Genomic DNA, 15568 nt, shown 5'->3' with positions numbered 1-15568 from the left:
TCCATGTGGGCTTTGTTGCTTCTAAGCTAGATGGCCGCTTCTTTACCTTCAAGCCTTTAAGACCCCAGACACTATATCTTTTGATAGCCAGGGCCTCATTCTTCTTAGTGGACTCCAGCGTCTCAGTTTACTTGCGTAGCGTACAGATGGAATCAGTGTGGTGAAAGGATACAACTGTGAGACACACCTCTTGTTATTTTAAACCATGCAGTATCCTAATTCTGTTAGAACAATTGCCTCTTGGTCGCCGTACAGGTTCTCACTGAGCACAACGAAGGGTTGGAATTTCCATTCTCCGCTGTGCTACCCCTCATCGGCCATGATCCACAGAGTCTGAAGCCTTGGTACTCACTCACACTCGCTGCTACTGAGTCGATGCCGACTCACAGTGACCCCCATGAGTTTCTAAGCCTGTAACTCTTTCGGGGAGTAGATAGCCCCATATTTCTCTCACAGAGGGGCTTGTGGGGCTCCTGAAGCTTTGGTATGGTCAGTAAAACATAGGCAAACATCTTTTTTGACATTCTCTGTTTATCAAGATCCCGCTGGCACCAGCAATGATATCCTTTGTTCCATGTCCTCTTCTGAGTCAAACTTGAATTCTAGCAGCTCCCTGTCAATATGCTGCTGGATCTGCTTTTTAATGATTTTCTGCAACATTTTACTTGCCTGTGATATTAATTATATTAATTAATTATATAATTAATTATATTATTCGATAATGCATTCTGTCTGATCACCTCTTTTTGGAATAGATACAAATCTGGATCTCTTCCAGTCAGTTGGTCAAGTAGCTATCTTTCAAATTTCTTGGCCTAGAGGAATGAGCATCGTGTGTTGAGCCAATTGTTGAAACATTTCAATGGCTAGTCTGTGAATTCCTGGAGCCTCATTTCCCCACTCGTGCCTTCCTTTCACAGCGTGGACTTCTCCCTTCAATACCATCAGTTCTGGATCATATGTTACCTTCTGAAATGGTGAAACACCAACCAGGCCTTTTTGGTGCGGTAACTGTGCAGTCTCCCGATCTTCCCTCAATGTTTTCTGCATCATTCAATATCTTGGCCATATGGCCTTTCAGGAATGCAACGCGGGCTTTAATTTTTCATTCAGTTCTTCCAGCTTGAGAAATGCTGAATTTGTTGTTCTCTTTGGGTTTTCGCATTCTAGATTTTGCACATTTCATTGTAATTCTTGACCTGGTCTTCTCGAGCTTCCCTTTGAAGTCCCTGGTCAGCTCCTTGACGTCCTCAGTTCGTCCATTCACTTTAGCTTCTCCATAGTCAAGATCAAATAACACACTGCAGTGGATGAATCTGCTGAGCAACAACTCTATAAAGTGTTACAAAGCAAGGATGTTACTTTGAGGAGTAAGATGTGCCTGAACCAAGCCTTATTTCCAGTGGTCTCAGGTGCATGTGAAAGTTGAACATTGGATACCGAAGACCACAGACCATCGGTGGATGAACTTGAACCATGGTGCTGGCGAAGTATACTGAACGTACCATGGACTGCCCAAAGAACAAACAACTCTGTCTTGGAAGAAGAAGCACAGCCAGAATGCTCCTTAGAAGCAAAGATGGCAAGACTTCATCTCATATACTTTGGACACATAATTTATTAGGAGAGATCAGTCTCTGGAGAAGGACATCATGCTTGGTAAAGCAGAGGGTCAGGGAAAAAGAGCAAGGCCCTCAACAAGGTGGACTGACACCATGGCTGCCACAATGGGCTCAAGCATAAGAACCATGGGAGCATGGCGCAGGGCCAGGCAGTGTTTCATTTTATTATACGGGATCTCTATGACTCGGCATCAACTCAACAGCACCTAACAGCAAGAGCATGTTCTAGAGCAGTGGTTCTCCACCTTCCTAATGCCGCCACCCTTTAAGATAGTTCCTCATGTGGTGGTGACCCCCCAACCATAATTATTTCTATTGCTACTTCATCACCGTCATTTTGCTACTGTGATGAACCCAGTGAACCCTGTGAAAGGATCGTTTGACCCCCAAAGGGGTCTCGACCTACAGGTTGAGAACTGCTGCTCCAGAGGAAGGTTCAGCGTGTCTTCTAACATCTATTTTGGCTTTTCTTCCTTTCCTGTCTTTTGAATGATTTTGGCTTTCTTCGTGTATGGTGTCCTTGATGTCCTCCCACAACCAACAGGTCTTCTTCGGTGGTCACTCATGTGAACCACAGTTCATCTGTTCTTGAGATGGGATATACGGGTCATGGTTTGGGTCTTGCGGACTTGTTTTAACTTCCTTCAGTTTCAACTTAACATGCCCCAGAGCAATTGGCGCCCTTCTCCTCAGTCAGCTCCCGGCCTTGTTTCAATGGACGCACGGGAGGTTCTACAGATGTAGTCCAGTTGGCTTCTGAGCACTCCATCTGGCGAGGTCCCCATGGATAGTCCAACTAGCTGTTGTTGGAAAATGCTATCTCCAAGAAGTTGGCCTTGAAAATTTCTGTCCTGTAATCGCCAGCACTTTTCTCTCACCAAGACCATGTTTTCCAGCAATCGGTCTTTCAAATATGGCATGAGCCATCTGGGACTACAAAATATAGTTGTTTATTTGAAATTCAGAATTAGCTGGTCGTTCTGTATTTGCCAAATCTGGCATCTCTAAATGGGGAAGGCAGGCCAGTGCCATTGTTAAGAATGCAGTATCTGAGTCAGGGACAACCTGGGCTCTACCATGCATGTGCTGTGTGACCTTGCACTAATCGCTTCTCCTCTCACAACTGCAGTTTCCACATCCGTAAAAGTGTCATCTAGGCCCAGCCTCATGGGGTGGGTGAAGTTGTAATGTGTCACCCCCACCAGGCACTGTCTCGGGGCCTGCCACAGAGGGAGCACGTACTGTTAAGGGGCATTTACTTGGTGACAATGAGGAGGGCAGTGACGATGCTGCTGCTGACCAGGCCCCCTTGAGGAAGGTGCCACAGAGGACAGAGGCCCCACCCAAACCCCCTGGGCCACACAGACGGTAGGAGCTCTTACCTGGCCCTCCAGGTCAGCCACGTTCCTTCCAGGAGATGGCCCTGGGAAGCCCTGCCCTTTCTGGAGTTGGAAGACTGGGGCTCAGAGGGGCCTTGCCAGCCTCCTGGTCCCAGGGACAGGCCACTCTAGAGGAGACAAAGACCCGCCCCTGGGCTGGACTTGGCAGGGAGGAGGTGTAGAGCAGTGGTTCTCAACCTGTGGGTGGAGACCCCTCTGGGGATCGAATGACCCTTTCCCAGGGGTCGCCGGATTCATGACAGTAGCAAAGTGACAGTGAGGAAGTAGCAGCGAAAATACATTTATGGTTGGGGAGTCACCACCACATGAGGAACTATTTGAAAGGGTCGCGGCATTAGGAAGGTTGAGAACCACTGGGGTAGAGATTAGGTGTAAGGCCGGGACGGAGTCAACCAATGCTCTACTGTTGACCCCCGACCCTGGGACTAACACTCTTCTACTAAGCAGTGGAGAGAGCTTCCCACTGTGACCTGCAAGAACTATTGATCAGGTCAGACCTGCGTCTTACACTGTTTTCCCATCTGAGGAATGGACAGGCCACCCCATCCCTGGATGTAAGGAGATCAGCAAGCTGACTCCTGCTCTTCTTGGCTCAAGCCTCAGCCTGACTTGGTTTCCCCCACCAGGGTCCAGATTTCGGCTACGTGACCCGGGAACCACGAGACAAGTCTGTGAGTGGTCTGGACTCCTTTGGAAACCTGGAGGTCAGCCCCCCGGTGGCGGCAAATGGACAAGAGTACCCCTTGGGGAGGATCCTCATTGGGGGCAACCTGCCTGGGTGAGAGAGGTGCAGGAGAAGCCCTCCTGGGGTGAGCTGGGGGTAGGGTGGTGATGGAGGCTGGGGAAAGGGGCCATTGCACCCCCCTCCCCCATGAGGAGCAAGCTGTCCACACTTACTGTAGGAAGCCTGAGAAAGCTAGCGACAGAGACCTTAGCTCATTCCGTTCAACCTAGTTGTGGAGGGGAGAGGGAAATGGGGAGACCACAAGCCCCGACAATGTCGGAGGGCGTGATACCAAAATGACCCTGCATCTGGCTTCACTGGGCTTTCAGACCCCCCACCCGGCCAGTACATGCGGATCAGCGTGAGGGCAGGCCGCCGGGGGTGCCCGCCCGCTGGACGGACAGGAAGGTCTCCACCTTGGGCAGTGGACGAGGGGAGGGTATGCGGGAACCTCGTAGAAGGGGGCAGGACTCCGAGGGACAGGTCAAGGCCCTGAGTTGCTTGACCCTGCACGGGAGGTAGGCAGGGCGGCTCCGCCACAGGGAGAGCCACGGGCCCAAGCACTTCATTTTACAAGTGGATCCAGAGAGGAAGGGTGAGGAGCGACAACAAACAGCGGGTGCCGATGGCCGAGTCTGTCCGTGCATGCGCAGAGCTGCAAGTCTCAGCTGTCCTGGGAGAGATCACGTCCAGTCAACGTGTGTTCGTGCCACTCGGCGATGACTAACACTGGGTGGCTTCCTGAGCCGAGGAGAGGGAGGTGTGGGTCATAGAAAGAACCACGGCAGTGACCCGAAGAGAGCAATGTGACCGGGGCCTCAGATGGAAGAGAAAGAAAGGGAATCAGACTGTGATGTCATTGCTGTGGAGGAGATCGAGGAACGGAGCCAACCGAAGTCTGCCAGGCTGTTAGAACAGACTGCTCACAGCCAAGCTCAGGCGGATTCCCACTCAGAGCGGCCCTAGAGAACAGGGTAGAACTGCCCTGGTGAGTTTTTGAGACGGTAACTCTTCAAGAGCCCAGCTTTGGAGGGGATGACCCATTGACATCACGTTGACATCACTCATCGTGACCGTGGGGTTTCTGAGACCCTGAATCTCCATGGGAGCAGAGAACAGGGGTGGGTGGGGGCATGAGGCGGCTCAACTTTTGCCTGACGGCACAGACAGGGTTCCTTTTAGGAGGGGATTAACTGCCACCAAATACATGGCCCTACAGAAAGGGGTCATGTAGGTCATGCCATTCGATACTTTAGAAGGCCAATCAGGAAGAGCGTTTAAATTCACTGACATAAAATGATGGGGGTAAGAGGCCCCTCTGGGGTGATCTTGTACACTGCCCTGACCACTGATGTCCTAAGAGGTGAGGCTGCAGTAAGAGGGCTGTAAGCTAGACTTAGGAAGGACTGTCCAGGCCCGGGGATTTGAATGGGCAGTCAGTCTCCCAGAATAGACCAGGCTAGTCTGGAGGACTCGTTTATCTAGTGGGACTTGGTGGGCCCTGGACTGCGTCTGCCTTCCTGAAAACCCACCAGGGTGGAATCTGATGCATACCTATACATCGGTGGTGTAGTGGTTGGTTACGTGTTGGGCTGCTACTTGCAAGGTCAGCAGTTTGAAACCACCAGCCACTTGGTGGAAGAGAAAGGAGGCTTTCTACTCCGGTAAAGAGTTACAGTCTTAGAAACTCACAGTAGCCCTTCTCCCCTGCTCTGCAGGGTCACTAAGCATCCGATCAGCTGTACAGTTGTGAATGAGGTTGTCGTTAGGTCCCCACGAGCTGATTCAGATTCATGCTGGCCTAACAAGGCAGAGCGGACGGCGATGCAGAGGGCTGCCCACGTTGTGGCACACGTGTATACATGCAATTTCACATATGCATGTTCCTGTATTGAAAAACCAGATATTACGAACACCTTGAACCCGCACCATTCCATGCTGCATAGATTTTTCAATTGCCTGACTTTTTTCAAACCCATGGCCCAGGTCGAGCGGCCGCAGGGTCACCCAGGTGGTCCGGGACTTCCTCCACGCCCAGAGGGTGCAGCCACCCGTGGAGCTCTTCGTGGACTGGCTGGCCGTGGGCCACGTGGATGAGTTTCTGAGCTTTGTCCCTACGCATGATGAGAAGGTAAGGGCGGGGGCAGGGGGGGCTGCCCTGCAGGACCGGACAGGGCCCTGCACTCTGGGGACTGAGCTGGCTCTGTCCCCTCCATACAGGGCTTCCGGCTGCTGCTGGCCAGCCCCAGCGCCTGCTTCCGACTCTTCCAGGAAAAGCAGAAGTGGGGCCACGGCAGGGCGCGCCTGTTCGAAGGGGTTGTCGGTGCGTAAAAGCGCCCCTGCTCCTCACAGCCCGCTATCTACTGCAAGGCACGCCTGGACTTGGAAAAGGGGCGGCAAACGGGAAAGCCAGGCTACCGTCCAGGACGTGCGATCCCTCTCTCCCGCCGCCACCCGCCCTGCCCCATCCGGCCCCCTTTCCCAACCTCGGGCCCCTGGGTGGCCTGCAGAGATGGAGGCCGGAAGCTTGGAGGGGCGGGGCGACATGGGGGGCGGGGCGGCTCCCCCACCCACCCCGACACGTGACTGTGTGCTCGGAGACTCTCTGTGCTCCGTGGATTAAGAATTGGGGCTTTGTCCTTTGTAAGCAAAAGCCACCGATTGATGTAGTGCCTCTTGGGGACTTGGGAGTTGACTCACAAACAGGTCCACCTCCCCGGAGCCTGGGCTGACAGTGGGCTGGGGTCGGGCGTTGGCAGCATCTCAGGGCGGGACCTGGCGGCCATGCTTTGGGCTGGTCCTAGGCAGACGCATTGCGTGCACTTGGTGGTGGGGAGAGGCGGCTGCCACCCCCTGATGCTGGGCCCTCTCACCTCCCACAATACTCTGCAATACCCCGACACACCACCAGGGCATGGCCTCCTGCAGCCTGGGGGCCAGCACACCTTCCTGTACACCCTGTGTGATCTGCACAGGAGCCTGGGAGAGGGCCCTTCTGTTACCTCTGTCACTCCCCCAAGAATCAGCGACTCAGAGAAGAGGGTGGCTGGCGCAGAGGCCTCAGCAAGAACCCCAGAGCTGGGACTCCACCCGGCGATGACTGCAGAGGGGTGGAAGGGGTTCAGGGACCCCCAGGTGTGCTGGTGACTTGGGGGAGCCTCCTCTCTTGGTGTTGACTTGGAGCCCTTTGATGTGCCCAGGATCTCAGTTTAAATCAAAGACCTGTTTCCTAACTGTGTGACTCTGGGCAAGTACCTTTCCCTCTCTGAGCCTCAGTTTCCCCATCTGCCTTTGAGTCATCGCCATCCCATGGACAATGAGCCGAGCCGAGTGTGTCCTGGTCCAGTGCTGTCCCCTTGATTTGTGTCAGATGGAGCCACTGGGAATTTGTAGGGTTTTCATTGGTTGATATTCTAACGTCGATCCTCAGGCCTTTCTTCCTGGTCTGTCTTAGTCCGGAAACTCCTGAAACCTGTCAGCACCCTGACAGCACACAGGCCTCACTGACAGGTGGGCGGTGGGCTGGGGACTGAAACCCAGGCTCCTTCTGGGGCTCAGTCCCCAGCCCTGGAAGGCCAGACCCTGGCTTGTATCACCCCTGCCTCCTTCCTCGCTGTGCGACCGGCTGGGTGACAGTGTGCACCTTGTGCGGCTGCCAGAAGCAAACAGAGAAGTCTGCCATGGAGTCGATGCCGACTCCCAGTGATCCCATAGGACAGGGTAGCACCGCGTCTGTGGGTTCCTGAGACTGAGACTCTTGACGGGTGTAGAAAGCCCCATCTTTCCCCTGTGGAGCAGCTGGTGGTTCCCAGCTGCTGACCTTGCAGTTAGCCGCCCACCATGTACCCCACCACCCCAGCAGCGCTGCAGGGCCGGTGAAAGGAGAGGCTGGCTGGGGCCTCGTAGGGCCTGTGCACACTTGTGCTTCGCGAGGGGCAGCCTTGGGGCCATGAACTGTCAGTTCTGACACCCTCTTCTTTGACCAGCCCCATCTCCACAGGCACCCCATCAGGCAGGCAAGGCAAGCTGGGCCTCTGGGGACCTTCTTGGCCATGTGCTCACCACGTGCGGGCAGGGACAGGACCCAATGGTGTCCAACTCCCCACTAGCCAGAGGCCCAGGACTCACCCCCAATGTCCTGGGGCCCTGTGAGCGCCCAGTCCAAGTGGCAGCACGTCTCATGAACTCCAGCACAGGTGTCATGCACAGCCCAGGGACAGCCTGCCCCTCAGGCACCTCCCACCCCCACCATACAGAGTGGCCAAGCCAAGCCTGCTGGGCAGTGCCCACCCGGCACCAGGATGAGACAGAGAGCTGCTGACTCACCGGGCAGTAGCTTGGCCATGACCTTGGCCTGCCAGCTTCCCAGAACAGGTGGCCCTCACTGCTGGCTTTGCTCCTGGCCCTCCCTGATGCTGCTCTCCCCCTCAGGTGACGGGAAGGTCAAGCCCATCTCCATCAACCAAATCCTCTCCAATGACAGCCTCATCGGCTACAATAAGTTTGTGCAGGTACAAGCTCAGTGGTTCCTGGTTAGAGGGAGGGCATGGGTGGGGGCGGGGCAAGAATTGACGTCTGGGGCGCACAGGCTCCTGGAAGCTCAGGCTGGAAGGGCTCAGGAGTCAGGCACATAGGAGGAGGAGGAGCAACCCAGGCAGAGGGAACAGCACGGGTGCCCACGCTGAGCCTGGGGTGGAACACAGGGGCCTGAAGTCCAGGACGAGAAGGGGAGACCAGGGCACGTGAAGCCCCGCAGTCTGGTCCCCTGGCAGAGTTTCGTCTGTGACTCTGGGAGCCGCTCTTGCTTATGGGGGAACACACTCTCTGTTTGCTGTGTGGGCAGGCCCAGCAGGAAACAGGTAGCACTTCAGGCTGGGAAACTGGGGGCATTTCATGAAGGGCTCGTCCCTGGACCCATCTGGTAGACGCCCCAGTACAGAGGTGGAGCCAGTGGTCAGGAAGGAGGTGGGCCGAGAGACGCATGCATGATGTCCAATGATCAGAGGGCGTTTTAAGCCAGGTAGCTGAGTGAGACCCCTGTGGGAAGGAGGCATGAGAGCAGACTAGGGGGCAAAGAGGGGGCCCTGGACCCCTCCCATTTTCAGTCATTCTGGAGGATAGGACTTGGGCAGAGATGGGCAGAAAGAAGGTTTGCTTGGACAGTGACCTGCGGGCACTTGGACGTCCTCCTCTCCTGGGGTCCCCTCCACACACTGGCAGGGTGTCCCTAACTCTACCTCCCCACCCCCCAGAGCTGCATCGACTGGAACCGCGAGGTGCTGAAGCGGGAGCTGGGCCTGACGGAGCGGGACATCATCGACATCCCCCAGCTCTTCAAGACGGACAGGAGGAAGGCAGCTGCCTACTTCCCGGACTTGGTGAGGCAGGGGCGGCAGGGGTACCCACTCGTGTGCCAGAGGACTAGGCGTTTGGTCTCAGGTGTGTCTGGGGCTGGTGGCAGCTGGCAGGGAGAGCAGGCAGGAGACCCACAAGTCCAGTATGGTCACTATGGAGTGCTCAGCGGCTGGAGCTCAAGGCCCTTCAGGGGAGGAGCCTCCTCTCCTCGCAGGGTCCCAGCCCTCTCTGTGGGGTGCGCGAGTGGTTGCCCGTGGATCTGTGAAGTGTGTGGCATGCTTCCTGTCTCCTGACTCAAGGCTGCTCATCGACTCCACACTATTGGGGGTGCCCTGTGGGGTACAGAGGTGACTGTCTCTGCTCTCGTGGGGCTTCCAGGCAATCTGCTAAGCGGACATACGCTTCACCCTAACGGGGCCTGTTCCTATGATTCAGTTAGTATCATAAAGCATGGTGTCTAAGCAAGGGCTTACTTGTGCTTACTTACTACTATTCTGTGGTGAACAGTAAAAAGCAGGTGGAATTGTTCCCTACAGATTAATAAGCAGGCACAAGTAAGCCCATGCTTACCTTGCTTACTGGGTCCCCTGCCCCTGGCAGAGACTGTCAACTTGAAAGGAAACTCGGGTTCTGTGGGAAGGACCTGTGGGGCTGGGGGAGAGACAGGTGCCGGCCAGACCTAGAAGCCGCATCTTGTGATGTGGTTGTGAAATCATTTGTTCCTTTGCCTGTGGGGGCATCGGGCCCTGTGATGAAGTGACGGGAGACTTCAGAGGCAGGCAACGCGCTCTGAACCTTAGAGGTAGGCCCGGGGATCTGAGAAGACTTCGTGGAAGAAGTGTCCTTTAACGGAGTGAGCTGGGAGGGCTTGGCCTCTGCTGCTTGTAGAACTTGAGCAAGCGTCTGAGCCAGCTGTGTGGCCGGGGGCCCCGCCTGGTTCCGGGCCAGCAGGTCTGGGGTGATGCTGACGCTGACCCGAGGACCACACGTTGAGTGGCACTGCCCTGATCACCAAGCGCCCCTTCCTACCTCCATCCTCCCAGGGATGCAACTCACCCATCTTCAAAGCTACATGGGGAGGCTTCTCTCTACACCCCCACGCACGACCCATCTCCCCTCTGCTTTCCCCTTTACGGCTCACCAAGGTCGTCTTGATTCCCCTATTGCAACAAAGCCTCTTGTCACCACTTCCTTCCTTGGTGTCTAAGGCAGCCTTGCAGTGAATGTCTGTAACCAAGAAGGGGTGCATTGGTTCAGGCTCTTGTGTTTTCAAGGAACGGAGGGCCACTCAGGCTTGCTTAGCCAGAGAGGGGCGCAAGATACCTGGCTGGAGGGATGCTATGAAGCCAAGGGCAGAGGGTCTGTAAGCCCATCCCACTTCCTCTAGCTCAGTTTCCATTGCTTCCCTGTCCCTGGAGACGACTATGAATATGACCACCCATTGTAGATGCAGACCCAGCAGAGGCTGACTCCCCTCCCCCTCAAGGTCGACTACGTCTGTCATGGACAGGGGATCCTATCAGTTGGACATCCTCCTCTCCTGGGGTCCCCTCAACACACACTGGCAGGGTGTCCTCAACTCCACCTCCCCACCCCCCAGAGCCTGGTCCCATCAGCTAAGCCTCGTAGTTTGGTTTCTGCAGCACCAACACGGAGAGAGGTGACGAGAGAAACCAATTGTGGTTGTCAGCGCTGTAGGCATGCACAGTGTAACAGAGATCTCACTAGCCAAGGTCCCATCCCACACCACAGGGCACGGCCACTACAAACTGCCAAGGCCACTCAGAGCCAAGCCGAGTGCCTAGTGCAGCCAAATGAGGGTGGGGAGGGCCCTGGGAGCCTGATAGTAAAATACTGCCTCCTCTACCATCCCCGGCCTGCAGGTGAACATGCTGGTGCTGGGCAGGTTCCTGGGCATCCCGAAGCCCTTCGGGCCCCTCATCAATGGTCGCTGCTGCCTGGAGGAGAAGGTGCGGTCCCTGCTGGAGCCGCTGGGCCTGCACTGCACCTTCATCGACGACTTCACCCCATACCACATGCTGCACGGGGAGGTGCACTGCGGCACCAACGTGCGCCGGCAGCCCTTCCCCTTCCCGTGGTGGAACATGGAGCTCTGAGCCGGCCCGCCCGGCATCCTCTCCCTCTGGGGTCAGGCTGTGGGTCAGTGGATGGAGACTGAGACAGGCCCCTGAACAAAAGCATCAAGTGACCCCGAGCTTCTCGATGGAACCCGATGCCAAGAGGGACCTGTCTCTCACAGCAGCCTTTTCCTAACACGGCCCACCCCTCACCTGCACCCCATTCGGTTCTCAGACGTGCCTTGCCGGGCCTCTTAAGAAGGAGCTCATCTCTCGTGGCCTCTCACGAGGATCAGTATGATGCACAGGGACTTCCCCAAGCATCCCTTTCCCCACCTCCAAGTCCTTCATTTAGGGGAAAGTTCACTTTAGGGTTCAGAAACTTCAATGCATCTCATCTGCTGCCTCCGCCCAGCCCGGGCATCCTAGTGGAAGAAGAACCCAGGATTCTGGCTTCCTGCTCTGCAGGAACTGCTGGCTGCTGGCTCCCCGCTCTGTAGAGAAGAGCCCCCACACTGGACCACTCCACTTAGGAGGCGGGGGGAGGGGGGGAGCTTCTTCTCAAAGCCTCAGACCTAGGGAAGGAGCAGGGATCTAGTTCAGTCATAGCGGGGCCATCCTTTCAGCCCCCCAGCACCCAACCAGATATTGAAATCGTACCCCGTCCACCTGGTGCCCAGTTTCCACAGAGGTGCGTCTTAGAAATGTGCTGAAGGGTAACAATGACCTCTCATCCACCATCCGACAGCCCCTGGAATCTCTTGGAGGTGAAAGTTGATGGGGTCTTCCTGGAGGCTGGGAGACTGTGGGTGTGGAGTGAAACAGGTCCTTCGTCATGTACAGGGGTGACCTTGGTGATCCTGCCTTCCCGGGCCCCGAGTCCTCTCTCTGCAGGATGGGGACCCTGCTGAATCGGCCCAGACCTTCTGTTGACCTCTGGTCAGCATTTCCATATCCTGCTGAGCCCCAGGATACGGGGGTCTGAGAGGGGCCACATCCACGGGGTCGGCGCACAGCCCCAGGGGTGTGTGAACTTCTCGTAGGGAAGTAAGGGAGGGCGTGGGGAGGGACGGTTTTCTCAAGATGTGTGTCGGCTACTGGTGTGTTCTGTGTGGGGATAGCTGTGTTTCCATCATGGGCTAATAAATTAACAAAAACTAATGGCTTGGGTGGAATCGGAGCCCTTCTTGGGGTTTGAAGCGGACAGCCTCCCAGTTCCTGCACCACCCCACCACCCCACCTCCTTAACCCCCTCCCCAGCCCAGGAACTTGGACTGGAAGTCAACTGCCCAAGCTCACATTTGTATAAGCCTGTGGCTTTGCCTGATCTTGGCCCCAGGATGAGCTAAGGTGGCCATGGACTGTGGTGCTGATCAAAGCAAGCCCCAGGAAAGTGCTAGGCTGTCAGCAGGGCACCCTGTCAACAGGGCGGGGCCGGCAGTTGCTGGCTGTGGCCATGGGGAAATGCATCTGCAGGGTATGTGCAAACCTGCTGGGAGCCCTTAGCCTTAGCCTCCTTCCTGCCCAGAGAGACCACACCACCTTGTAAAGGGCCCGTGACCCTGGTGCTGAACCCTGAGATGCCACTGCTCCCATCTGCTTGTTCTCCTCAGAAGTGCAAACAGGGAACCAACCACATGCCAGCTGGTGCGGGGACAAGAGGGGATGGACAGCTTCCTCCCCGAGACCGACTTGGGGTCTCAAGGATTGATGGCCAGCATCTCCAACCGGACCAGGTTGTTCGTTCTTCCTTCTTTTGCTCTGACAACTCATCTTTCAACCTGCGGTGTATTAAACAAGAAACCCAACCCAACTCTTTGCTGCCGAGTTGATTTCGACACGTCGACCCCGTAGGACAGTGAAGGGCTCACCGAGGGCTCCCAGGCTGCACATCGTCTGGGCATAGGCTGCCTCTGCTGTATCTTGGGGAGCAGCTGGTGGATTCAAACCACTGACCTCTGTCATTAGCTGAGTGCTGAAGCACTGTGCCGCAGGGATCCTATATGAAACATGCACACAAAGCATGTTAAATCGTGGGCCCCGGCGTGGAACAAACGGCTTGCACTCTGCGGCTTACCTAAGCTCTGGTGATGCAGACTCTCCGAGTGCCACAAAGAAAGGCTGCCCATCTGCTTCCAAAAAGACCACAGCCAGAAGCACTGTGGTAACGCCTCTGTCAGACACGGGCCGCCGCCTCGAGTCAGACTTTGTTAGACAGCAGTGTGTTTGTCTGCACGGGAGGGGGTGGGGTGTGCGCATCTCAAGATGGACAGCTAACAGCATGTGTCACCCACTTTAAGTTCGTCATTGTATGCAGGCATCACTACCATGGGTTCCAGAATGTTCCATCATGGTGATACAAGCTCATCGCCCCCACCCAGAGTTCTTCTTCCCTCTCTCCCGTCTCTGGTGGGAGTGCTGTGTGCGGCGGGCTCCAAACGGCCCAGCGTGGCGGAGCGGAACTGCCCCCTCAGCCTCCTAACTTGCCATTTGCAGGGGACAGATTACCAGGCCTTTCCCACAGGGAGACTCCCTCTGTGAGGATGCGGACCGCTGCCCTTTTGATCAGCAGCCGAGCACTTTAGCCACTGTGGGACCTGGTCTCCTTCCCACCTCTGGTAAGGGCTAATAAGCTGGGGTCTCCCAAACAAAACCAAATTCTCTGCCATGCAGTCGATGCCAACTCATAGCGACACCGTAGGACAGGGTAGAACCACCCCTGTGAGTTTCTGAGACTGAAACTCTTTATGGGAGTAGAAAGCCTCATCTTTCCCCCTTGGAGTATGCTGGTGGCTTTGAACTGCAGACCTTGCAACTAGCAGCCCAATGGGTTTCCACTGTGCCACCAGGGCTCCCTTGTCTATTCTAGACACCCCTTATTAGTGGGATGATATAATATCTACCCTGTGACTGACTGATTTTCCTCAGCCTGAAGTGTCCAAGGTTCATGAACATGTGCAGATATGAACAGAATCAGCCAAGTAGGGACTGGGGACACACACATGTCCTGAAAGGGTGTGGGGTGGGGTGTGAGGCTGGGTGGACTTGGGAAACAGATCCAGTAACACTCATAAGAGAGAGCTTTATATCAAGTAGTAATTATATGTCAAGAAAACATCCAGCCCATCAACTCAAGTCAATACGTCTGATACTAGTCCATAAGTCCCTCTTCAGACCCACACAGCCACATTACAGGCTGGTGTGTGCAAAGTCCTGTGGATCCGAGGTAGGTGGAAGCATGGCAGGGCTTAGGCAGCTCTTGGGGTGTCTAGCAAGCAGGAAAGTCAAGGCAGAGAAGGGGAGGTACCCTGGACCCTTCTCATGAGAAGGTCAGGCCCACAAGGAGGCACCAGGCTGTGAGCTGTGACAGGCTAGACTCCACCCTAGCCGTTTATATATGCTCAAGTGGACATAGAATTATACAACCGCCACAGATGGCAACGTGGCTCTCTAAAGGCAAGTGCCCCAAACTGAGAGGCCCGAGAGAGCTTCAGCTTCTCTCACCCTCAGACACCTCAGACTGGCTATAGGCTCTGGTGTACCCCCGCCTGCAGGCAGGAAGTCCCGGAAACCACCTGCCTCTCCAGTGTGCCCGTGTGCTCCAGATTGGGGTGGGACACAGGGTGGCCCAGGAGCCCACCCACATGCAGAGGAAACCAGGTGCCCCACCAAGTCCACTGAGACCTATGTCACCCATGGAGTGTCGGGCTGGTTTCCCACAAGTAGACCACCAGGCCTTTCTTCTAAGGGACCGCTGGGTGGCTCGCAGCTGAGCACATCAACTCTGTACACCATCCAAAGACTTCTACTTCCAGGGCCCTGGAAATGGCATTCACCTGACCCGAGCTGAGGACAGAGGCGGTGCATGCCCCTCCTGTGACTGCAATGCATCCCCGCAAACGGGGCCCCTGCACAATGCAAGCTTGCTCACACTTATCACGGGTCTCCTGGGCGGAAACCACCATGTCCACAGGCCTGGGTCCCTCTGTCTGCTTGCAGGGAGCATCCAGTCCCTGGTCTTGGCTGGTTTCTAAGGAGCCTAGATGGTGCAGTGGTTAAGTGCTGTTGTTAGGGACAGAACAGGGAAGCTGGAAAATTCCACTTAAAAAAAAACAACAACCCTAAGAATAAGGGAGTCTAAAAAGAAGAAAAGAAACCAAACCCACTGCTATGCAGTCGATGCCAACTCACAGTCACCTGTCAGACAGGGTAGAGCCGCCCGGGGGGTTTCCAAGACTGCATCTCTGTATGGGTGTAGAACCCTCATCCTCCTCCTAAGAATAAGGGCGTAGTCAGGAAGAATTCGATTGATAAACTGCAAATTTACTAATTCAAGGACCCTGCGATCAGCAAACGCTCTCCCACCGTAAAGCGAAAGAACCTTGTTGT

At 55.4% G+C, this 15568-nt stretch overlaps 1 protein-coding gene across 1 annotated transcript in view; it reads left to right on the top strand.

Moving 5' to 3' along the window:
- Positions 1–11218, top strand: part of PADI3 (peptidyl arginine deiminase 3) — a 34076-nt gene extending 22858 nt beyond the window's left edge. The window contains exons 11-16 of the mRNA XM_004705399.2: positions 3649–3800; positions 5733–5877; positions 5967–6069; positions 8178–8257; positions 8999–9124; positions 10985–11218. Coding sequence (XP_004705456.2) covers positions 3649–3800; positions 5733–5877; positions 5967–6069; positions 8178–8257; positions 8999–9124; positions 10985–11218 — 840 coding nt within the window. The remainder of the gene's footprint in view (positions 1–3648; positions 3801–5732; positions 5878–5966; positions 6070–8177; positions 8258–8998; positions 9125–10984) is intronic.
- Positions 11219–15568: the final 4350 nt, after the last annotated feature.

This window comes from Echinops telfairi, unplaced genomic scaffold, assembly GCF_000313985.2.
Source record: "Echinops telfairi isolate 266 unplaced genomic scaffold, ASM31398v2 ScPeMD7_7457;HRSCAF=8495, whole genome shotgun sequence".
Classification (NCBI taxonomy): Eukaryota; Metazoa; Chordata; class Mammalia; order Afrosoricida; family Tenrecidae; genus Echinops; species Echinops telfairi.
This window is presented reverse-complemented; position numbering and strand designations above follow the sequence as displayed.